This window comes from Squalius cephalus (genome assembly GCF_949319135.1).
Source record: "Squalius cephalus genome assembly, chromosome: 1".
Lineage (NCBI taxonomy): Eukaryota > Metazoa > Chordata > Actinopteri > Cypriniformes > Leuciscidae > Squalius > Squalius cephalus.
Window position 1 is genome coordinate 39,238,330 of NC_137122.1, and position 26,822 is coordinate 39,265,151.

A 26,822-nucleotide genomic window follows, 5' to 3' on the forward strand; every position below is an offset into this window, starting at 1 on the left:
GAATTATGTCATGTGTTGTTATGTTGTACCACAATGAATTTTATTTCTCGAGCTACAGCTGCAAAAAAAACATTCAACTTAAATTAATGTGAATTTATTCAACTGTATTTATGCTATACCATACTGGACTACTAAACAGCCGTCTTGCATTTTCCATTTAACCAGGCAAATTAATTTACAATAATGGGATGGTAAGACATTGTCTTTAAAATCTTGCATAAAAGGGTTTTGCATGTTTACTGGACAGATGCATCATATCTTTTAAACTAAATGTGCAGGTCAAGCTAATCATAAGCTTGGCCCACCCTGAGTCTTATGGCTTTGGGTCTTATTTCAGGTCCAAAAATAAAAATTATACTGTGAAACAAATAACACTTATGTATAAAATATTTTCTTTAAATTTGACAGCATCTTGTTTTCTAAAGTGTTGTTAGATGCATAAACCTGAAGATAGAAGAAAATCTAAATTCCTACCTGAAAGAATAGAATAGTAAAAATATCAAGTTTGATTATAAAAACAAGTTAACCAAAGTTTACATTTTTACTATTCCATTCTGCTTTCTGGTTGAAAATAATTAGAATTATTTTATTCTATAGACCACCATAGCCATTAATACTATTGTTACATTTTTAAACCTTTGTTATGGGCCACCTAACATCTTAGAGCTGGAGTCGGGCCTAGACCATGATGTGCTGAGAGATACTATTTTGTGCATTGTGCATGTGTGAGATTCAGCTGTCAGCCCTCCTAATATCTGTGCCCATCCCTAACACACACACACACACACACACAAAGAAAACTCCTGGTTCGAGTATATGGCATAATTTTACTTTCACATTATTCAGTACAGAGTAAATTTAATCTAACACAGGTATCTGACAGGTTGAACAGCGATACACTGGGGCTGCATTAGCTAGCGGATACTGCATAGACACGCGCACACACAGAAACACACACACCATGACTGTGACTCTAATCAACTACAATGACAATGTCCCCAGTACTGCATCGAGGGAAGCGTGACCCCCAGCTGAACTAACATGACTATGTCGCATAAATTCCATTATATTTTTACACAAGAATCACACAGATTAACACCACACTCTCACCAAATGATGCTGACCAAAATCGTTATGATCCCTGTACGTGATTGACAGTTGGCAGCTGCTTTGGTCCAGTGCTCCCCCTTAAGCCCCCCGTCCTCTAGGCCTAAGAATGTGTGTACAACTGTGTGTATGCGATGACTTTTCACAAACTAAGTGCTTTCCCAGGTTTTAGCTCGGCAAAAGAAAATGTGGGTCTCCAGCTGTGGTCAGTCACCACTCAAAAGTTAATAGTGCGTGTGTGTTGTGTAAAGATTTAGTAATGAGGTAACCACTATCTACTATTCATTTCAGTCAATAACTGTGCTGGAAGAATGATGTCGTCAATGTCTTCCAGATGTTTTTTTTTAACGATATTACCAAAAAAAAGAGACAACATTTACATAAAGGTCCACAGCAGTTGCACTCTTCACGTGCAGAAACTCACACACTGGCGGACCTGACCTTCTCTCTGCTTCACTTCCTCTTTCTGATTCTAGTTCCTCCCCAGCTCGTTTAACACTGTACAACTAACCTGAAACGGTATGCCCATTCACTCGTAGTACAGAATGGAATGTCCAAAACAAAAGCAAAAAAAAAAACATTAGACCATTTAAGAAAGCATACAAACACACCGACAATACACCACTATCAAAAACAATAAAGAGACATACAAATGCAACCATGAAGGGTAATCATTTACATGGTTTATATATATTTATATATAGAGATTTTTTTTTTTCAATAAACATTGTCAGATAATGGGGGTCAGGAAGAGTACTGAATACATAGGACAAGAACAGGAAAAAAGGGTCGGGACTATAAAAGCCTTTCCTCTCAAAGCCTCTTAAAGTGCACTGGCCATTTCTATGTCGGAAGGAACGCGTGTACGATGCAATAAACTGTAAATGCATGTGGAATCTTTTTTTACTTTAAATTTCTCTATGTACACCAATAGCTCTGAATCTGATTTCAGGAGGAAAGCGAGAGAGATAAAGCGATGAGGGTTAGTGATTCTGGCCTCTTTTAGAGAAGTGCCATTGCGTTAGTGTATTGAGATTGTTTTTTTTTTTGTTGTTTTTTGCTTTTACAAGGGAATGTTCCAAAGAAACAGCTAATGTGCAGTTTTTGCGGTTGAAACTTTGCGGATAAAACAGGAGAGAGGGAAGACTTGCTCCACTTCCATCTTTTTGCCATACTTTTCTCCCTCCCCCTTAACCCACAACATACACACATACACACACACAAGCTGTCAACACAAGCACAGGAGTTGATCGTTGAACAGGCAGGACGGAGAACGGAACTATCATCATGACTCTTTCACACATGTACGAAAAAAACAAACACGCTTCCTTTCGTTCCATTGCTCACACACAGGTAAACACCGATAAAAACAAGAAGGGCAGCGCTGATGATAATAACAGTAATAATAATAATCATTATCAGAAGGACAGTAATATGGCTGCCAGAGGCTGACAGCTACTTTTTCCCTTATGCATGAATGCTTTTTGTAGAATCTTTATTCTGGGGCCTTTCAGGTGGAACGCTGGTCTGGTCTGGTCTGCGTGTCGGTTCTAGATGGTGCTAGTCTCGGCTGGCTTTCTAGAACTGTTCCGCCAGCAGCTCACAAAGACGCTGGGAGACAGTGTCCTTACTGCTGCGCAGGGTCAACCGGTACATCTGAGACAGAGAGAGAATAAAGAGCATTACACCAAATGTAAATGCAGACACACAAACAATTGAGGAAGAAACATCAATTGTGCAGATAAGACGCTCATTCCGCTTTCCGAATGCGTGTCTGATCCATATTGTTGATACATAGACTAAATGTAAACTTGCACTATGGACAAAGGAAACTCCACATATACAAAGAGAAGGACGCTGCTGTCACGCCAAATGAACTGGGTTTTACTACCAGACATGGAGTGAAATCACAAGAGAGGGAGGGAGGGAGGGAGGATGGGAGGTTTTTGGGTTGAGAGGGGTGGCAGGATGAATGTGTTACCTGCTCCCCAGACTTGAGTTGCATCAGCAGGCACAGAGACACACAGACAACAGTAAGATGCAATAAAACTGACTTGGAAAGAAACCTGTGCTCCATAGCAGCAGGGAGGGACTGTCAAGACTTTTGATGCTTGTGGCATTTCGTTGTTTTTTTTTCCCTTTCCTTTTGTTTGTGTAATATGGATACATATATTTACATAAAACGAATGTCTTTTCATACCTGGGCTTGTGCGTTGGGCTCGAGTCTTAGCAGAGAACCCACTTGCTGGGCCTTGGTTTGGATCACTCCAGCACACACAAAGTTCTCTGGGTTTGGATCCACGTTCTCCAAGAGAGCCATGCCCAATCCCAGTAACTATGAAATGTAAGGGAGAAGGGAAGACGAAAGATGAGAATCAAATGAAGTGAACTCTTGTCTGCAGGACTATTTCTGCATGGGGTGTCGCAATATACCAGTATTGACGATAATAAAAAATTAAATATCATGCTAATACTACACATACATTAATATTGTAAATAATCTGATTGACTTCGCAACATAGTAAGTGGTGGTATTGCACCCCAACACTGGTTGCCATGTGATAAAACATGTGTAGCTACTACTGCAGCACAAAATCATGTTGGAGATCACGGACGAAAGCAATGCGCTCTACCCGCACCCGGAAAAAGTTAGTTTGCCGATGTGAGAGTTTTTGTGATGTCAGTGTGAAGTGCCGATCAACAGTACGTTCTTTTTGTACAGTTAATACAGTTTCTTTTGGCCATGATAATCATGTAGTGAAAATCTGATATTGCAGTATATATAGTATGCAAAATGTGCAAATATGTTGTATGCATAGAATAACCAGATACTTGACCACATATCCCAAAATATGTAGCATTCAGAGCAGATAACACTGTATCCCACAATACAATGCACTCGACTATCCATTTTCTTGTGATGTATAAACCTAAATAATATATCCATAATCTTTTTCTTGAATCATTATTTCACTGAATTGAAGTTAACACATTTTCACACAAACTCAGATTAAAAATGCAAAACAATAATTTATTTCTGAGACAACTGAATTAACCATGCAAAATAATAAGGTAATGTGGCAATTCTGCATACTACTATTTGAAAATGGCCACTTTTGTGTGGTGTACAGTATATACCGTAGAGTACGCAGTCTAGTATGGCATTACAAACACAAGTGAATGTAAGGCGGTGTCAACTCACCTTAGCTTTGAGCACTTCGGTGTCCATGGCATGGTTGGCCTTGAAGATCTTCTGTGCTTCTTGCTGAGGCCTGTGAGGGGAGAATTGAACATGTTTCTCATTTAGAGAACAGTTTGTGATGTATGTAAACAGTAATCTGTCTTATGTGTACACACAAACACCTACTGGCTGAGCTGTTTCCAGCGCTGAAAGAAGTCGTGTGATGCCATCTCTGTGGGCTGGAAGAACTTGTTTATGGTAACGGGCAGCTTGAGTGTGAGGTTCTGGAGAGCTCCGCCATACCTGAGACAGCATGAAAGCTTTGTAAACCTCAGAGTGCATGTTGATTTACCATCGTAAACCATTGAAATGCGTGCATCTGTCACCTGAACTTGATGTTGAGGAGCGGTGCTTCAAGGAAGTCAGTCAGACACTCGATGTTGATGACCTGCTGCACCTGAGCACCTCCTTCTATGAGAGGCTCCACTGTTTTAGTCTGAACGTTGAGCTGTGGGATCAGTCAAGGTATTGCAACGAATCAACAAACCAGCATCCTCAGATAATCGACATGACAAAAAAAGCTCACTTTATCACAACGTGTATAAGGAGGAATGAACATGTGTTGGCATGTTTGAATGTGAAGGATATGAGATTGTAGCTCTCCTGGGCAGGTGACTGTGGTCGTGAAGGTTACAAACTGCACTGACGTCTTATTGCCATAGAACAGATACATCCGCCCTGGAAGGTGAGGCAACATACACACAATTTGAATACCAAGTCAAATATTAACATGGTATCAGGTTTTTATACTGCTAACACAATAGATTAAAAATAAGCCAGAACAGCAAAAATGTGTACATTGAAACCACAATCTCTTGTAAACGCAGGTTAAAATACAATTAACTTGATGACATAGTCCAGAAGTCAGCTGACATATACCTCCAGATGATGCAATTCAAATTTTGCAGATGTTGTGACTCACCCAAGTTCTGGCGATATTCAGACTTTATGCCGATCTGTAGCAGCTGATTCTCAAACAGAACTCCATTGTTCTTACACACAAACCTGAGGGCAAGAGATAAGAGTGTTTGTGAGGCAGAAAAACTCGCAGGGACAGCTAGCAATGGTGCTGTTTTTTTAATGGTGGGTTCACGTGTTGGAAGAATGATCAAAAACATGAGCTGGGAAAATTCACCTTAAACTCACTCCCAATTTTTTTATTTGATCTTTAATGTTATTTTGTTATGATTTTGTTATGATCAGTAAAACAGGTAATTACCAACAGTGTTAGTAAAAGATGCAATTAGCTTCTGTTCATGCTAAGGGACTTGGATAAGCTAGAAAATTTAGCAAGTGTTCACTCTAACAGGCAAGTCAAGCCAAACACATCAGCACTGGAAGAACGACTTCCCCTTAAGGGAATAGGACCATCCGAAGAGCACGTGAATGCAGCATAAGACACTGAGAGGAGGGTGGGTGTTGAAAGGGAGACCCGAGAGTCAAGAGACAGTCATCTGAAGCTAAGCAAAAAAGAGTAGGCAATCATCAGAGCTACCGAATATGGTTGACTATGTAGTGCCATGGTCTCTCTCATCTGATAAAATAATAAGCACAAGTATTGGAGCTGTGAACTAGTAGTTAGAGCACATGCTGTGACACATAGCCATGAAGCTTATTGGGGCCAGACAAGCCCATCTAACAAGATTTCCTGCCAACACTCTACTATGCCTATAAATAAAAGTAGCACAAAGGGATTCTTATATTGGAGTACATCTATACACATGCCTTAAAGGGATAGTTCACCCAAAACTGAAAATTCTGTCATCATTTACTCACCCTCAAGTTGTTCCAAACCTGTATGAATTTCTTTCATCTGCTGAACACAAAAGAAGATATTTTGAACCAAACAGTTGATGGGCCCCATTGGCTTCCATAGTATTTTTTTCCTACTATGAAAGTCAATGGGGCCCATCAACTGTTGGGAAATTCAACTTAAAGAAATTCATACAGGTCTGAAACTACTTGAGGGTGAGTAAATGATGACATAAGTTGAACTAACCCTTTGAGTCCAAGCAGAAGTGTCCACAATGTGCAAGCAGACACAGGTTATAGGTTTCATGGGTTAAAGATTTTGAGTGAGTGCAGACTTACTGAAAAATAACTACTTGATTTGATCATGTTTACATTTACATTTATAATTGTCACTAAAATTAACGGTCATGATACATAGATTATAGGTCTAATTCTGCAGCACGGAATACAAGAAGGCTTTTCGCAACATTAAATAATTACTGCTATGTTGTTGTTGTTTCTTACATAGACACTACCGTTTAAAAGTTTTGGGTCTGAAAGAAATCTCTTATGGCTACCAAGGCTGCATTTATTTGATCAAGAAGCAATATTGTGAAATAATATTGCAATTTAAAATAACCATTTTCGGTTCGAATATATCTTAAAATGTAATTCCTGAGATATCAAAGATGAATTTTCAGCATCATTACTCCAGTCTTCAGTGTCCTTCAGAAATCATCTTAATACACTGATTTGCTGATCAAGAAACATGTATTATTATTAAATGTTAAAAACAGTTGTTTACATTTTTTGTGGAAACCATAACTTTTTTTAGGAATCTCTGATAAACAGAAAGTTCAAAAGAACAGCATTTATTTTAAATAGAAATCTTTTGTAACATTATAACAGTCTTTACTGTCACTTTTGAGCAATTTAATGCATCCTTGATGAAAAAGTATTCACTTCTTTCAAAAAAAACACTTACTGACCCCAAAAATTTGAACAGCAATGTATATTTAATACTAATAAAAAATTGAAATATTTGTAATAAATGAAAAATACTGCCAAACAGCTTCTACACTACATGCCTAAGATTAACAGTAACATACAACAACCAAGGAGAAAAAGAGAAGGAGGTATAATACGAAAGAGGCTTCTGGTGATGGTTGTCTGAGATGGTCGGGTGACTGAATGGAGGCAGTGAAGTAGGCGAGTGAGCTCTTACTTGTTGAGCAGTTCGTTTGACTCAGGCAGAGGAGGAGCAGGATCTTCAGAGACCGCAGAGGGAGGAGCAGAGCTGAGAGACCGAAAGCCAAGAATGGAGAGAGAACAGAGAGCGGCCCCAGGAGATGAAGAGAGGGGTGAGAAGTGTTAAGTGTGAAAAGGCACAGATGGTTATAACAAATTAAGGATGTTAGAAAGTGGTGAGCCGGTAAAACGAGAACAAGTGTAGAGTGAAGCCAAAGTAGGAAGCAAGAAAGGGGAGAGAAAGAGAAAAGGCAGAGGTTAGTACAGGCATTACATCTGTGGCAAATAAAATGTTAGCAATTCATATTACAACCACACAGCACACAAATAGAAAATACTCCACAGACACAAACAGAAAAGAACACATTTACACAACAACATCTATAAATAACCAAACAATTAAGTGTTTATATGTGACTGTCAGTAAGTTTTGCTGTAACATATTGACACTGTAGTCAACCACTGGCCCCTTACTCCGAGTCACCAGGACCCTCGGCCAATAGGGAGTCAGAGCTTTCAGTAGGGGGTTCCAGATCTCTGCCATCGTCCAATGAAAAGCAAGGACGTGAGACGCACACACGTTCACGCATACACACAAACATGTGCGCGCACACACACCAAAATGAGGGAGATGGAAAAGGGAGGGAAAGAGAAAGAGAAAAAAGAAGCAAGAAAAGAGAAAGACAGTCACATACGCAGCAAGATAAAGGACACAACAAGATTACACAACACACAAAGAGGAAGACAAGAAGAAGAACAAGCGATAGAAAGTGAAACGACAGAAGAGCAGAAAGCCTGACAGACGTATATGCAAGCTCTGAACATCTGGACATGTTAAAATATTAGTGTACTTCACTTCAGTTAATTAAAGCAATTACAGTGGACTGAAAACAGGATGCTAATGAACCGGATTCTTATTTACCTCAGGAAGCCATCATCATTGACACCAGCCTCTGAGAAAACATCAACCAATAAGCTGCCTGCGCTGGGAGCGGCGGCGGTAACAGGGGGTACCGTGCGGAGACCCAGCAGATCGGCAGATGGGGATGGAGTGGACTGAAAGAAAAAGAGCGTTCATTGCATTGGATTTCGGTTTAATAAGGAGATGCTGAAGTGTTTGAATCATGATGTGTGCAGTGGGTGGGTGTTTTCTCAGGAATTGTTCTCAGTATTTGCTGACTCACTTCCCTGTAACAACGTAAACATGTGCAGCTGCTTAAGTCTGCCACATATTAGTTTCAGCCTCAGCCCACAGACTGCCTTAGAGTAGATGCTCTGACCATCTGATGTATACTGCCCACAAAAGTGGTAAGTGCTGTCTGAAATTGGCAGCTCTTATCTGATGCACCAGTGTGACTAGAAACAAAATCATGTTTATAAGGAACTTGGTTGATAAAATGAGCACTTTACGAAAAATTTGATTTGTCAAGTTACTGGCAAAAACATTTAGTTTTGAGATGCTGAGTAGCAAGATAATCAAAAACAGAACTGTACATTGTGCTTTGTTTTTGAGTAATGTCTGGACTACATTTTGGGTGGGCAGTAATTTTGATCATGCTGGTCTATTATATTAGCTATTACAGATAAATCTGACCCTATAAAGCATGTAAAAACAATACTAAATGTGACAGATCACTTTTAATATCAGTCAGATATACTTAAAGGGTTAGTTCACCCAAAAAATTTAATTATCCCATGATTTACTCACCCTCAAGCCATCTTAGGTGTATTTTTTCTTTCAGCCAAACACAATTGGAGTTATATTAAAAAATATCCTGGCTCTTCCAAGCTGTATAATGGGAGTGAATAGTACCTGAGATTTTAAAGCCCCAAAAAAGCACATCCATCCATCCATCATAAAATTAATCCATACGGCGCCAGGGGGTTAATAAAGGCCTTCTGTAGCAAATTGATGCCTTTTTGTAAGAAAAATATCCATAATTATAGCTTTATAAACTGTAATTATTAGCTTCTGGTAACATCTGTCCGCACGTTCATGAGAGAGTCGAGTTCCGATGCATGACGTAGGATGTAGGAGTAGCATAAGCTTAGGTGAGTAGATGCCTCTCGCAGTTTAAACAAATAGGGCTGGCAACAAACTCGAACTCCTCTGACATTTCTCTTTAAAAATTCGAGTTTTAGACTTCTAATTAGGGATGTTAACCGATGACCGTTTGACCGATGGTTGACCGTATCAACGTTGACCGGTCAAAGTTGTCGGTAGTCGGTTAAAAAAAAAAAAAAAAAAGTTATCTAAATTAGGCTATTATAGACAGTGGACTTTACTCTACTACAGTTAGCCATCTCATTCCAAGATGTTTTTGTGTGAAGTGAACAAATCCCTCACACTCAATTTTTCATAACTCACCTGTTTGTATTTAATAAACCAATAAAAACATTTGGCGCGAGGTCACAGCGTTTGGGTTCGCGCGCTCACAGGGTTTGCGAAAAGTAAAGGCTACAGGCTAAAACACTCGAGGTTAGAGCCAGGGCAGACGACAGGATGAAGCGTGTAAAGAAGTGTGTGGGACCATTTCACCAAAAAGAATGACACAGATGTAAGTTGCAACTTGTGTGATACAGTGCTTAAATACAGTAGTAACACATCAACTATGATCACCTTAAAACGCGACACCCGCAAGCCTCTTCGGGTGAGAAAGGTAGCCAAAGCGGGAGGCAGAGCGGCAGAGAGATGCGACAGAGTTGCGAAATTGCAGGCACGATATTGTACAATATTGGGAAAATATTAGATATTGGGAAAAAATTAGCCTACATTTTGATAGTTTTTTCCCAACGATATATATTGCGAGTCATGATCAATCCAGGCTAAAGTCAATAATTACCATTCCATGATATTAATAATTTCACTAATAAGCAAGCTTCATTACAAGTGACAAAAAGGTCACTTAATATTTTTATTCCAAAATTAGAACATATTTCTGTCAGAATTCGGTGAACGTTCTACGCAGTCCAACGTGGCGGCGCTCTTAACAGATGTTTGTTTGTTCATTCCTCAAAATAAGTACAAAAAAATCTTATTCTCTCTCTCTCTGTTTTCGGTGCTGGTGCAGTGACGCGTTCATGTAAACGGCACCTAAAAGCTGTCACAAAGAACCAGCAAAAGTAATGATTATGAATATGTAAAATATTGCGATGAGACATTTTAATTATCTATTAATAAACAAGTGTTTTCTGTGTCGGCTGCAAAGATGAAATCTGACTTGCGATCTTCGCAGTTAGTGAACGCGCCGGAGAGAAATACACATTTCACGGATTAAATCGTTTTATTTTGTTTTGAATGGTTCTGTTTAAAAGTAGAGATTTCTGTAGATAATAGATATATTTCTATTTTTTTTAGGTGTGTGAGACGAGTAAGCTACCTTATACGTTGAGTTTCGGTTTATGGATGATAGCTTAATGTTAGCTCCAGTTCAGGCGCTGGCGCCTCCATGTCGTGATATCTATCTGCTATATTTACTTTTTTTTATTAAATCGAGAAAATTGGATAATGAAACGCTGATTAAAATTAAGATACAATTAATACAAAACGAAATTCGTTTTAAAGAAAGGCTTTGTGCTTTCTGTTTGAGGTCTCTGTGAAAGTTTTAAAGCAGTCTTTTAGTGCCGCTTTGAGCGGTCGCGTCCGTAATGGAGAACTGTCACGTAAAATAGTTTTTTCCTCAAATGCGAACACGAAAAATAAAAGACAAAAGACTTTTTAAAAAAGACAACCATCCACAACTTTATAACACTCCAGTCAACATCCTCCTTTTTGTAGACGAAATAGTCCCAAATAGCTGATTTTGACTTTCTTTTTAGTACGAAATATCATTCTCTTAATACACCATGGGTGCTACTACTACCCTTCACATCGCATGTTCCGGCGATGTGACTATTGCTCATGCGCACAGCCCTATATTTTAAACTAATCGGTTAACCGGTTTCAACCGGCTAATGAGGCTCGGTGGTCGGTCAAGAAAATTTTTAGTTTTCGCCATCCCTACTTCTAATTCATGACTGGTGTTTTGTTTTGCTCTATCCTCTGCGCTTCCACGTTCGTCATTGCGTCATGAGACGGGTCAAAGGTCTCTCTTCGGCCGGAACTAGACTCACGTACGAATTACGAAAGCCAGTGATTCTAGTTTATAAAGTTATAAATATGGATATTTTTCTTACACCAATGCATCGCTGCGCTTCAGAAGGCCTTTATTAACCCCTCGGAGCCGTTTGGGACACTTTTATGATGGATGGATGCACTTGTATGGACAAAAATGGTGCCCATACACTCCCATTATAAAGCTTAGACGAGCCAGGACATTTTAAAATATAACTCCGATTGTATTCGTCTGAAAGAAGAATGTCATATACACCTAAGATGGCTTCAGGGTGAGTAAATCATGGGATAATTTTCATTTTTGGGTGAACTATCCCTTTAAGCTTGTTCTTACGAGGATACTCGACAAAATGGCCATTTTAGCATAAGTTTGTGTTTTTGTCCGTTCAAGCACTGTCTGAAGCGGCTTTATTATATATGTGTGTGTGTTAATGCGTTAATTTGGACAGCCCATATATATATATATATATATATATATATGTATGTGTGTGTGTATGCATGTATGTATATCTCAAGCAACATCATCCATGTGTGTTTGTGTCCCTCACAGCATTAGATGCAGCAATGCCGGAGTTGTCTCCTCCTCTCTCCCCCCCTCCATTGAGTTCTCCCTCTCTCTTGCCCTCCTCTAGTTCATTCACAGACACGGCTCCTGGTCCTTTCTTCTTTTTCAGCTTGGCCAGGATGGACGACTCTCTCTCTGGGAATGGAGGCATCTCCTCAAGCACTGTGGCCTACGCAGTTACACACAGTGATATTATGCAAACAAATAAATGGTGTCAAACAAATCAACAAAATATGTGCAAAAGGTCTCACCAGGACATCAGTGCTGGCAATGGAGGAAAGTTTGAGATACTCCACAGCTCTCTGCTGCAGCTCGACATCACTGTTCCTGATCTGGCTGTCAGAGCGCAGCACTTCCTGAATGGTGCTCTTTGTCTCCGGGAACAGATTAATGAACTTAATATAGGCAGAAAGCAGCAGGGCACGCGTGGGGACTGAACACAGGTGAAACTTGGAGTGGAGCAGGTTAAACTGCACCAGAGGACTAGTGAGATGGAAGGATAGAGGTGAGATGAGTGGAAGCATAGTGCAATTTGATGGAAAGATGATGGAAAATGAAAAAGAGACAAAAAAGAACAAGAGGACATCATCAATACAACAATAAAACACATCTATAAAACCAAAGTGCAAAGTTAGAAAACATTGCTATGAGTGGTTAAAGAACTCACCTGGAACGAGGATCACCAGCAATAAGGTTACCAAACTCCCCCAGGATGTAGCCTCCAACCTTCACCATATTCTCATGACAAGCTGGAGCCTGCAAAGCCTATGGAAATTAAAAGAGAGCAGAAATCCAAGTGTTGCATGAAGTATCGCAATGATGGTGGAAACCAATTTTTTTGGATCTTTGGACAAGTAGTAAACATCTGGTGTCATTTACCTCAAAGACTGTCTTGGCTGCATATCCCTGCACATCATCACGGTTGATGACGATCTGGATGACGCGGTACCACACTTCCTCACTGACGTAATCCCCAGCAATGCGGATTAGGTTCAGAATGGTGTCCACATACCAGGAGTAGTCTACTGCATATTTCTCTGCCAGGATGGCAACCTTCAGTACCTACAGACACAACAGTCACTCATTTTAACAATGACCTACGACTGAAGAGATACGGTAGAGATGAAGAGTCACACACCATTTCCTCTCTGATGGAGTAGTCTGCTGTCTCCAGGTAACTCAGCATCTCGGCGACAATCTGCTTGGCATTGCTGCGATCGCACATGGCATAGAGGAGGTCAGCAGCTCTCTGACGCACACTGACATCCCTCTCAGTCTGCCAGCAAGATAAATAGAATTAAATGGTTATAAACAGTGTTCATGAATGATAACAGGAATCTGTCATTTAAATGAGCATTTTTAGTTTCTTAAGACTGAAGAATCTAGCCACTTACCTTCAGGGCATTGATGACTGTCTCTATATGCGTTTTAACTGCCTCATGGGAAAACTCAGAGCTGGCAAGGGTGCACATGCTTTCCAGGGCCAAGTAGCGCAGATTGGTCTCTCTGTGCTGTAAGAACTGCCCCAGCTGGTTACATGCCCGAACAAGAAGATTCGGCTCGCTGTGGAGAAACAAGGGCCATGAATAGAGTTTAAGTAAAACGATGAAATGCTAAATACAGATAAAACCAATCAAAACATCATAGCAGATCGTTTTAAACAATGCCCTCTAGGTGAGAAATGGAGACAATGTGCACCTGTCATAGTGGATGATGAGAGAGATGGCTTCGAATAAGATGGCATTCTTGGCATTGGAGTGCTGAACCTTCTTGGATTTGGGTGGCTCTTGGGCTTTGTTGAGGATGGTCTCCAGACACTCCACCAGTCGTCCCTTCACAGCACCATCTTCAGGCGGCGGGTAGCACTGCAGCAGTCGCAGCAGCTTGCAGGACAGCCACGGAGCAGGAACGAAGTAGTAGGTGTAGTCCTGCAGGTCAGTGGATGCTGAGGACACAATCTAAGAATGGAAAAAGACAATCAAACACAAGATAAATCTGGTGTTGCAAAGAATTTTGTTTTTCCATATGAAAAACATCGCAAATAAAACTAGTCAGTGGAACTGGCAATTTGCTGCACAACCATGAAAAGCTGGCAGAATCAACCAAAAACAGACTTCTGCTGTGCAGACATTTTTTTTTTTTTTTTTTTACACATTTATTAAATGCTGACAGAAAATTGAACAGATTTGAATTATTTTTTCAAAATCAATATTTGAATGTAACATTTTAAACTTACATTTTTGGGGAGTTCTGTTTATTGAAAAAAATTTCTTCTGATGGTTTAACAAAAATGGCTGATTAATTGTGGATATAATAGACCTTAGTCAGGAGGATAACACCATAACCAAACAAGGCTGTGAGGGATAGAAGTACAGTGTGTTCAATGGATTGTACTGTTGTTTAACAACATACTGATTGTTCAGCAGACGAAACATCTTTCTTAAAGACTCAGTAGACAAAATCTCCATGAAGCAAACCTTTTTGTCAGCTGAACATCTATGGCCTTATTTACTTGAAGTAATCCATGATAAAGTAATGCTAACCTAACAATTTTAAACTCTCTACATTTAAGTTATATATACACACACTACAAAAGTTTGGGGTTGTAAAGATTGTTTTAACATTTTTGAAAAGTCTCATGCATGCACACACAAACCCTCACCCTGCTGAGACGTGACACAGCCAGTGACACACAGGTCTTGAACTCATCAGGGTTCTTCTGGCTGAGACATGTGATCAGGGAGATTGCAGCAGTGACCACACCCTAAAAGAGAAGAACAACAGAAAACTAAGAACCCCTTAAAAGCACATTAACCACAAAGAAACATGCTGATCTATAAATGTGTACATTTTCAATATAAACGGGCATGTGTATGAACATCATGAGGTTGTGCTTCCTGTGTGTCAGACTTACCATGTGCTGGTCATTGAGCAGGTGCACCACTCTAGAGGTCCATTCTCCCATGAGCACCAGGTCTGGCGAGGTCTTATACAGGCGGAGCAAACAAAGAGCGGCTGACTGCTTCACACTGTCCATCGTATCTCTGTCATTAGGATAGGAACTACATTAGCCATCTACAGCAGCATTCACCTACTGAAATTAAAACACTTAGAGCAAGACACTATATGTGAATAGGGTAAAAATTAACACCAATATCACCATACTTTTCCCAGCTGATTATCTAATGAAATATGCATAATTTGCATACATTTCCAGAACAGACATCTGAACATCAGCTAAAGCTAGGTTTAAATTGTTTTATTTTGTTAATATTAAAGTTAATTTTGGATCTCTTTTTAAATCAGAAATCAGAAAAAACTGTCAACAGCCAGAAAAATAATAATTTTCACCATCAATTTATTCATAAAGTGTATAAACAGGTGAATAAGAGGTTATAAGAGCAATCCCCACTGTAAAAACCTTCAGTATATAGATAGGAATAAAATGGGAATTTTGGTGTACGTAAGTGCTACTGATGTGGAGATTTCTGACTCGTTTCGAGAAAATGGCCTTTAAAAAAAATAGCCTGTAATTGTAATCTACAGACACAAAAAGATAAATCATAAATCAAAATCTCTAATACTGAACTCAAGAAAACAAGAAAGTGACACCACAAACATACACTTCCTGTTTTATTAATCCTATTTTCCCCTTGCACAATTTAGTTCCTTCTTTGTGACGTCCTTCAAATCCCCTCATGTCAAAGCTGCACGATTCTGGATACAATTAAAATTGTATTTTTGTTTAAAATAGAGATAATGATTCTCCTACGATTCTGAAAACACAACTAAAAAACAATAATAATAATTATTTTAATTATATATATTTCTAAATAAAAATCATGTTGAATGAATGATCCAATGACTTGCTCATAAACACTTCACTTGTTTCATTACTGGATGAATTAGTGTTTTTGAACGAATCTCTGGAATGAACGAAACCATGACAAATACATTAACTTGTCGCCACCTACTGGCCTAACAATGTAATTGATACAATCTTTATTTGAAGTGCCAAGTTTCAAAAGGTTATTTACTCTATTTTGATCGCTACCGTAGACATCAGTGTTTATCCAAACTATAAACTTTTATCCCCGTACATCTGTAATAATACGAACATTTGTAACACAGAAATAGCAATACTGTGTGGTTGAAAAGACTGTTTGTGAAGCTGTTTCATACCTATACATGACAACTATTCTGTCTGGGTCAGCGGCAGCGCCAACGCAGATTTTAATGTTCGTCTGTGATCGTACTTTTCAAAGGTTTAATAGACATAGCTGAATCGCTGACATTTAAGAATAAGACCGCAAGGGTGTTTGAATTCACAATCTTTTAACAATGAATCGTGCAGCTCTACTTGCACCAGGACCAAGTTGCTCACCCAGCCACAAGGATGCGCGGAATCTCTCCAGCGAAGGCCTCGGCCATCTCTCTGCTGCCCACGTTGGCGATGCAGTGCAGAGCCAGACACATGAAGGTGGGGTTTCGGCTGGACAGGTCGTTCTTGATGGCATTGTTAATCAGTCTGATCAGTTCACTGTTACTGTTTACCAGCACAGAGATGAACAGATATCCCTGGAGAACAAATAAAAGACGAAATAACAAAAAGAAGCTGACGATTATACTGCACACACTCTGACTGAGGGCAAATGAGTGTACGGTAAAGCTGAAATGAAGACTGCATCAGTGAAGAACTGTCATCTTCAAACAGACTCAGAGCAGCAGCCCTGTGAGCTTGGTGGATAAGCACTAAACCACGAGAGAGAGATTTTCCCCCTCGCTGAACTAATGTGTCTCTCCCTCACTGCTGCAAGGGCTGAAGCTCACTCAAATTGCCTCTTCTCCATTCTAGCTGCATCGTGATGTTGAACGTGCTTTTAAAATCTGAAGGTTTGAAGGAATGTTTCTTGCAAGATGATCAGTATCAACTGATTTAAATTCTACAACAATCAGCTTGCAAAATTCAATCATTTGCTCCATTCGGTGTATCTGAACACCAATATAACAATTCACTGACCTTATCAAAAATGAAATATTCTTTGCATTTTTTACTTACAAAAAACTGACTGTCTCTTTCAGGAAAACTTTGGTTCTTTTTCCTTATTCTGTGTGGAAGATGAAGATATATATATATATAGCCGATTGTATGTATGTATTGTATGTATGCATACGTGTATATATATATATTTTATATACATTTTATAAAACCAACACCATTTTATATTAATTTTATTTCATTGTTATATATTAAGCACTTTTTAGTTTGTTTGTTTGTTAGTTGATGTATGAATGTAATTGTGAATGTAATGAATGTAATTGTTTGTTAAATTAAAAAATTAAAAAATGAATAAAATCTTCAGCGAAAAAATTCAGCATCCAAAACATATTGGCTGAATTTAATATCAGAAGAGCAGTGGAATGTTCCAGCTAATGGATGCGTTGAAACTGTTAGCTGGAGGCTGTGACTCCTTGTTTAGTTTGAGACACTAAATCTTACCATACAGCAGACAATTTGGTGACCTAAATCAGGTTTGGAATCCATTTTAATGTGCTTATAATTCTTATTTCAAGAATCATAGGTAACTATAAGACATTATAGTGAACCTGTTTGACTTCTATACAAAGATATTTGAGTGAAGATACCTCATTTTTTGGGGCTTACCTCATGAGAAATGTGTACTGAATATATTTGACCCATATGGTAGGAGTAAGTCAAAACAAGATGACATCACCACATTCTTCAACATTATAGTATAATGTCTTGCAGTGAAAAGGACCTTTACAAAAAGCTAACAAGATACAGGACCTTATCTTGTTTCTAGTTCACGAAAGCGTATAAAAGTGCAACCCCTTTACAATTCATTAGCCCTTGGTAAATTTAATTCATTTTGCCATGTACAGTGTTATCCAAGAACAAATGCTATGGCCATGTGGTGTTTAGTGACAACACATGTTGTTGTCTAGTTTGCATTGTAAATGTTATTTCAATGCATTTCCTTTTCAAGGAAAAAGATAAGCTGACTCCGAATGGCCCTCAGTTATGTAGTCCTTTTTTGTACCGAAGCATGCTCAGATTGTGGCCTACTTCTGTCAGAGTTACCCTGCAGAGAGCTGATGGCTGATGGGAGTGTGGCTGCTAGAGTGGGTGTTTGATCAGCAGGAGATAATTAGACATCATGGTAGGTTTACATGGCATGGAGTGCCACTAAGCTTCTCTGACAAGATAAAAAACACATCTGTTGCCCATTCTCACTAGCTACGGCCACATTCATCAGACACATCCAAATGTTCAAATCAAGAGAAAGCCCCTTCCACAAGAGTAAAACTGTATTCTAGAGTCATCACTTTCAAATTTCAGATACATTTTCTACACTATCATTCAAAAGTCTGGGGACAGTAAGATTTTTTTTTTTATGTTTTTGAAAAGTTATGCTCACCATGCGCATTTGTTTGATCGAAAATTCAGCAAAAACAGCAATACTGTAAAATATGATTTTATATAACTCTTTTTTGTATTAATATATTTTAAAAGCATCATTACTCCAGTTGTTCTGTGTCACATGACCCTTCAGAAATCAGTGTAATGTGCTGATATGCTGCCCAAGAAACTTTTCTTAATATTATAAATGATGAAAACAGTTGTGTCAGGATTCTTTGATAACTTGAAACTTCAAAAGGACAGCATTTATTTGAAACAGAAATCTTTTGCAATATTATTGTCTTCACTGTAACCTTTGATCAATTTAACAAATGCTTGCTGAAAAGTGTATATTGGTAGTAATACTGCACAGGCTGTTCACACTGCACACTGGATCTGTTTATTCTGACAGTGTAGTCAATATTCTGCATATCAGTTGACTTGCATGTCTCTCTCTATGCAGAAATATGAGAGTATGTGTCATTAAAAGAAAACACTGAAAAGAGTTTGCCTCTGCTAAGGTCCATTAATGACATCTTGCCATTGCGCAAGAGTGTAAAATAACATAACATAAAACTATTATACGTTCATGTATGCAGGGTTTGAAACAGCATATGTTGGCTAATTAACCAGATGATGCATTGTGAATGGCATCTGAAAACCAGGATAAATTAATTAATTCAGACGCTACTGCCCTTTGTGTACCCTACAATCATATCCTGAATGAAAAAAAAAAAAATCTGTTCCCCTTACAAAAACACATTTACTAAATGTTAAGCAGCCATACACACACCTTTATATCTAGGGCCCTATAATTTCTGTAAAACACGAACGGAATTATGTAATGCTGTCATGGAATTTACTGTTTAATGTAGAATGTCACAGAATTTAGCAAAATTCGGATGAATAAATCAAAAGTTGCGTGATATTCGTGACTCTGTGAATATTAAACAGCAAAAAGACTGCTATTAAAATATGAAGTCTGCATGTTATGGGTTTCTCTGTGTGAAGTGACAAAACTACACCCCTACACCAATGTCACCAAAGATAAGCTACTATGTCCTGTACAGTTGTCATATTTTGCATCATTTACTCTGGCCCAAAACTGCAATTAACCTGCCTGTGAGCAGCAGTAAAGTGTGCAATAACTTACCACAAACATACATGCTTGCACACACTCACAAAGTCAACAATGGCGCAATTCCAACAAATAAAAAAAGACCAAAAAAGCCAACAAAAACATTTCACAACACCTTAACACATCACCCATTCAAGAGTTTACTATATACATCCACACACAGTAGAATATTTTAAGACAGCTCCACTTACAATCTGTTTCTCAGTGTACTTGTTGGAGCTGAGCAGGTTGACAGCCTCCATGTGGCCGAAGTCAATGTCGTGGCCCAGGAGGAAGATGAAGAGCAGCTTGCACACATACTTCTTCTTGCTGTATCCATCCAAAGCCTTGTCTCCTTTAAACTTTGAGCGGATGTTGGCTAACTCTTTATTTATGCGTTTGATCTCAGCTTCCTTACTCTTACCTGAGGAGAGGAACAGAAAACAGGGGGATATAATAACTGGGTGATCTGAACATATCAGGAGACAACAAAAGCTGGCAAAATGTACAGCTGATGCTGATATTTTGCCCCAAATTTAGATAATTACTTGCATTTACCACAGTACAGCTTAGACAGCTGCTTGGTCATAAAAAAATATGCATTCCTCCCAGCCTTCATTTGAACATTGAATTATTCTTATGCATCAAAATGCTTAATGAATCTTCAAAAATCAATAAATCAGTTTCAAGGATGTTCAAAATATAATTCAAATCCAGCATATTAAAAAGAAGAACAAAGATAAGGACTTACAAGTACAAAAAACAACACCACCACCACCACAAACACAGGCCATATTGTTATTACCAAAAACCCTGGCATGATTTACACATGAGCTCATATGGCTGTGTCATTACAGATATTATGAAAATAAGTGCACTGAAAGTGAAATTAAAGGAAGGCCAGAAGAGCAGATGATGGTAAATGAAGAGGACAGGAAACCAGGAAAGACGACAGGAAATAGCAACACATTTTTGGGGGGTTTGGGGTTAAACAGGATAAAGTCCTCTGAAAGATTAAGTCCCAGTGTGTAAAAAAATTCAAATATCTGGAAAAGCCTAGCAAAATGGAACCAAACAATACAAACATGTTCTTGCAACCATGTATCCACAAAAATAATAATAATAAATCTACAGCCACTACACCATTAGCATGCAGGTTAAACCATTTCTTGTGCTCGCTCCATCAGTCACCCTTGGGCAAAGCATCAGATTTCTTATTTCCTCCAATGTCACTTCTTGTGCATATACAAGCTTTGTATATACACTTTTTAAAAAGGGATCTGATGACATAAAAATAACTGCTACATGAGATGATGCTACAGGGAAAATAAATCCTTTGCTAAATGCAAAAAAAAGTGTAGTGCTGATTACTCATGGTTCGGTTATCATCAACGGTTTTAGGGTCACGGTTTCTTTACGGTTCGGTATGTGCAATGATCAGGGGAAAAAGGACTAGGCCTACTGTCAAATAAAAATAAAGAAGCTAAGACCAATCAATCAAATTACAAACAACAGCACAAATAAATAGCATGTTGACAATCCGTGAGTGAATTAATCAGTTCAAGCGCAAGACTTGAAAGAGGACTCAATATTTGAGCGCTGTCTGACACATGGCTTTCAGTGTGCGTGCTTCGGTCAAGTGCACACAAATCTTCTTACAGCGCGTTCGAGTTCTCTTTTGCGTTGTTGTTTTGATCATCGCTGTTGTAACGTATTGGGAAGCCAGAATGCGTATCCATCAGCAGAAACATACATTAGCCGAACTTTTTCTGTTTTATGCGTTATTTTCAACAAAAAATATTAAAGAAGGTTCATCAGATTTAAGATGGACCGCAGTGCAACCATGGGTGGAGAATACTAGTACAATTAAATTATTTTTTTCTCGTTACACCCCTAGTGCTGATTTTATATTTTGGTGCAATATCGTGTCTGCAATGTCTTTTCTAAAAGCAGTATCATCCAGTATTATGACCCTCCTGGTCCAATAACCTTTGAACAAGCACATGTTCTTTTACTGGTGTTGTAGTTTTAATAATTCCAGTTAGAAACTAATGAATTAAACTGTTTCACAATGCACTTTTTGATGAATTATTAGAAATGTAGTTTTTGCAGTGATCATTGGTTTTATAAGAACGGCAAATGACTCACTGATCTTTCTATTATGGTAGCAATGAAGGACTGAATTAGCTTTTATCCACAGAATACACTCTCATTCCATCAAAGTAACATTACATATCTGCAAGCGGCATGGGTCAACACATTTATTCCTACAAGTGTAGATGGTAGCCAACTTAAAGTTCAAGCTGTTTAATGGCTGGCTTCTCTGTGCAAAAGCTTGCAGAAACATGCAATCTGATTTCAACTGTAGCCAACACCAATCATTGCTAACTCTTAGACAAAACAACTGAATAAACAGAGAAAAAAAATCAAGTGTATCAGACTGTACTAAACACACTCACAAAAGTTTAATGCACAACTTGACTGAAAAATGGACTCACCTCAAAGGCATCAATGACCCAAATCTATCCTGTGTTTGTTATGATTAACTGACTATGATCTAAAAAATTGAATGTCAGCATGTACATTGCATTCGCATATCCTTTTCTAATTTTGCATTTGTGTCATTCTCCAGCTCACAATTATGCTGAAATGAAATGTATCTGAAAATTGCTAATTCAAATCATGTCATGTTCAAATGATGATACTGTTGAGAATACCAATTAGTGGAATTAGAAATTGAGCAGAACCATTTACTAAACAGCCACAATGCACACTGATCTTATTTTAAAGAGCAAAGGCGGCTGCATTTGGAATCGCATAGCCTACTTCCCTACTATATAGTAGGCGACAAAAGGCATATGTCCGAATCCACAGTACTCATAACAGAGTAGGCAGAAGTACCCAGATGACCTACTACTTCCGGCGAGATTCTGAAATATGCATACGATGGACACTTTACTGTCCCATCAAGCTAGAGGAGAGCAACCGACTGGATTATATTCATATTATATGCAGAACATACTTTATCAAACGTGAAGTAATTACAGTACTTCAAAATAAGTACTTACCTACTCAAGAGAGTAAGCGATTTCGGATGCTGCCGAAGACTTTCTTGACTGTTTTACATTGCGTATCTTATTGCACAGACCAATGAAAAGCTGTCATCAGACTATTAATGATCTCATGTTTGACTTGATTTTCTTTTTTTTTCATTATTTATGTTTATATACATTTTTATATTGTTTTTTTTAACTTTTGGTGGTGTCTGAGCTGGGATACATCATACAGACTTGGATAAGATCAATTAAAAAGTTCATTTTATTTTTAGGGGGGTTGCAGTTATAAGTTAATAAAAATGATTATTTACATATTATTTTAATATCGATCACAGGCCCCAAGATCTAATCAAATCATATTGTGGCATGTTTCGAAATCTGCAAATATCATATCACTGGCTAAGAGAATCAACGTCAGACCGTATCACGATGACGAAATGTCCAATTTAGATTCCTAGTGAGCACATCATCTCCACAAACACATGCATTATCAACTATGCCATAGTGTGCATATTTTTTTTTTTTTGTATGGAAGCTACACAAAGTTTTGTGCATAAGGCATTAAAATAAAATCTGGGTATCATAAAGTATAAATACACAACCATACTGAAAAAAGAAGAGCAAGTCAGCATGCCAGAAAAACAGCAATTTCACAGGACACCTGGAACTAGGTGTGTTTGTGGTGTCAAAATATGATGTATGATACAAATTACAATACTCAAGCCAAGAGCTCAGATTCCCACTGTTAACATAAGTGCAAAACAATTCACTCTCACTTATATGACAAAATGTATCATAAGTTGTTACCCTCGAAATTGGCTATTTTAACAGCTTTTTTTTAGATGTTCAACAGAAAATGTGGATCAAAAAGCTCACCACTATCAATCTTACTTGCAGCCACTCTTTAAACCCACAAAATTATTAGTCTCAAACCCTAAAGAAAGATTAAGAGGTAAAATTAAGAGGTAAAATTTGAGGAATAACCCGGGCAAGATCCAGAAAACTACAGACTCCTTAACAAGATGACCCTCCTATAACGCTTAGCTCAAGGCGACAGCTTGATAACTGGATTATCGTGAAAAACACATCTGAAACAAGTCCTCTTGGCGAGCAGCGATATCAACCGCTATCCAGCTAGTCAAGGAGACAAGAGCAACAGAGACAAGGCGATCTGGACAGATCCTCTGCAGTGAGAGAGCGGCGGCCTAGCGGGCTCTGGCGACCGAGCATCACTCCATCACCGGAGCTAAAGCTAGCGGGCCTGAGCATGAGTGATCGCGATTACTCTTCTCATGACCTCCCTCACCAAGAGCCACTGATCGGACCTGCTCCTTTCAACCTTAAATTCTGGCTAAAAAGCATCACGGAGCAAAGAAGAGCATATCATAGGCCATTTGACTCAGTTTAGGGCGTATATAGGAAGAGTTGAGTGCAGCTGTTCGCATAAGAAAATGACTAATGGTGTTTGAGTGTGAAGGGACACTTACAGTTCCTGATGTCCGAGATGAACACCGCTAATCCTCGCATTCCGTCTCCCTTCGACACAGCCGGCATGTTTGCAGAGGGGTTTTCTTCTTCAGGCCGGCTTCAACACGAAACAAACGACTTTCAGATGTTCAGAGGCGCAGGTTTAACGGGAAAATACAGCGAGCTAGCGGGCTAACTAACACGAACTCACTAACACGAGCTGCGAATTTAGCCTTGAATTTTAAGCGCTCGTAAAGCACACAAATTATGTAGCAGCGAGAGTGTTTAGGAATAAAAGAGCTGAATGCAGTGGCTGAGAGAGAGAGAGAGAAGCTGGGGAGTCAGCAGCGCGACTGGTGTTTCCGTTGGCTAACGTTAATTCATTCAATCCTGTGAACTCTCTTCAATGGGAAAGCGAAGCAAGGCGAAAGCTGATGATGCGGCACTGACTAATTAAAAAAAAACTAGCCAACGTGTTGTTTTTAATGTATGGTTACGCGCCTAAATGTCGATGGCGTTAAAATAACAATCGATAACGTTACCTCTCTGGCTTTAAGTCACGCACGGCAAGCTAGCCAAATAGCTAGCGAGCTGGCTAGCTCTATCAAATGTTAGAATACATCACCCAAATGACCGCGATAGGACAACGGGGAATTCTACTCTTTGACGAACTAATCTGACAGACCTGTTTCTCGAGAAAGAGATGGCTATATGCTATATTTAGCCGTCAATAATGTACGAGACTTTTCGTTCGGTCGGTGTCCCGGACGGAGCTCGTGACAGAACGGGCACTGAGCTCGCTCTGGCGCTTCCTCCCCAGATGTCCCGCCTCCAGACCGCTACTCGTAATCCGATTGGCTAGTTGCACTTCTGTCCCTGCCATTCAGTGCATAATTTGTCCGTTTAAACGTCAATTAATTTTTTTTAACCATTTTAATTGGCTTGAAAACAAGATCGACACTGTTGAAAGTATCAAAGTACAAGTATGTGGGAATGGTGATAAGTTGCCAAAAGAGAGGTTGTAAATTATACCAATTAAATCTGACGATTGGTGGTCCCCGGTTTAAAGCTGCTAATTGCAATAGAGTGCAATTTAATGCGTGGAGCGGATAAACAAGTATTTATATAATCGTGCAAAACAATATTGTACGCTTACAATATCTATCTATCTATCTATCTATCTATCTATCTATCTATCTATCTATCTATCTATCTATCTATCTATCTATCTATCTATCTATCTATCTATCTATCTATCTATCTATCTTCTCATTCATTGATGTGATGGTATAAGCAACTGTCAGAATCAAAATCACAGAATTGTCTAAATTTAACCACAAAATCAAAATTGCAGAATGGTAGGGTGAGCTCATTTGCTTAAAGCCAATAAAGCAATCATTTTCCTATACACTGTAAAAAGCTATCAGTTGACTTAACTTTAAAAAATTGTGGAGACCCCTTGCCTAAAAATGATTAAGTAGGCTAAGTAAACTTGGGTACATGCGTAATTGAAAAAAAATATGTGGAATTGTCAAGTTTTTCAATTACGCATTAAGTTTATTACTTAATAATTTTAAGGCAACGGGTTTCCACACATTTTTCTTTTCTTTTTTTCTTCTTCTTTTTTTTAACAGTTTTTCTGATTTGCTAAAACACATTTCTTGAAACCATCACTCACTTTCTCAAAACCTCAAACACAAAACCAAATTTTCAAGCCACATTCAGAGAACCTCTGACTCTTCTGGCAAAATCAAACAATTGCCTCAAAACCATTTTATCTGTGCTCAAAATCAAATCATTAGAAATAAGTGTAAACAATTTTGAGTCGTTGTGTGTAAACGATGACAACAGTGTTGTAGTTGTGTTTAACTTTTGCCTGCCTGTGTTGAAATCACAGTGTGAAATGTGTTTTAATGAGAGTGTGTTTAGAGTTTTGCAAAAAGAGTGCATGAGATTTGAACAGTGTTTTAACTGAACTTGTTTCATGTTTTACAGAAAGAGTGATTTATTTGACAAATTGGTTTAGGCTATTGATAATTTGGTTCAGAGAATGGGGTTGAGTGTTTTAGCAATTCAGTCAACTTGAGTTAAAGGAGAACTCCGGTCAATTTTAACATTGAGCTCATTTTTTTGTAAATTTGGAGTGCTGTCAGTACAGAGAACAACGACAAAAATCGGTGTTGCCTACACCGTGTTATCCTCTTTTTAAAATTTGCACCCTGTTGACTTCAATGGGGCAATATTTAAACCTGCTTTTAGCCTCTTAACATCCTTGATGTGTCATTACAAGTGCACAGGTCATGTGAGTGATTCCTTCAGAGTGAACACGGGTGAATCTGACTGCAGTAGATGTGAAAGATATTAATAAAAATGATGTTAATTCAGCCAGCGCACATTTTCTTCCTGTTTTCGGTCGAAGTCCACAGTAGTCGATTGTCGAGTTCACGCGCGTGATAACATATGCTCTTTCACATCTACTGCAGTCAGATTCACCCGCGTTCACTCTGAAGGAATCACTCACATGGCTGGGCACTTGTAATGACACATCAAGGATGTTAAGAGGCTAAAAGTTTAGTACTTGCCCCATTGAAGTCAACAGGGTGCAAATTTTAAAAAGAGGATAACACGGTGTAGGCAACACCGATTTTTGTCGTTGTTCTCTGTATTGACAGCACTCCAAATTGACAAAAAAATGAGCTCAATGTTAAAATTGACAGGAGTTCTCCTTTAAGTCAACTGATAGCTTTTTGTCAAA

The 26,822-nt window shown here is 38.6% G+C and overlaps 1 protein-coding gene across 1 annotated transcript; it reads right to left on the reverse strand.

Annotated features, from left to right (window-relative positions):
• Positions 1-807: 807 nt before the first annotated feature.
• ap2a1 (adaptor related protein complex 2 subunit alpha 1) lies at positions 808-24,885 on the reverse strand. Its single transcript, XM_079888187.1, has 22 exons — positions 24,088-24,885; positions 19,757-19,968; positions 16,391-16,584; positions 14,921-15,050; positions 14,669-14,770; positions 13,705-13,964; positions 13,401-13,569; positions 13,145-13,282; positions 12,886-13,068; positions 12,674-12,771; positions 12,258-12,489; positions 11,990-12,175; positions 8,250-8,383; positions 7,802-7,864; positions 7,305-7,376; positions 5,271-5,353; positions 4,936-5,026; positions 4,675-4,797; positions 4,475-4,591; positions 4,310-4,379; positions 3,308-3,442; positions 808-2,763 (listed from the first exon to the last, which is right to left on the reverse strand). The coding sequence occupies exons 1-22, from the start codon at positions 24,152-24,154 to the stop codon at positions 2,686-2,688; spliced, it is 2,937 nt and encodes a 978-aa protein (XP_079744313.1). The 5' UTR covers positions 24,155-24,885; the 3' UTR covers positions 808-2,685.
• Between the last annotated feature and the right edge of the window lie 1,937 nt (positions 24,886-26,822).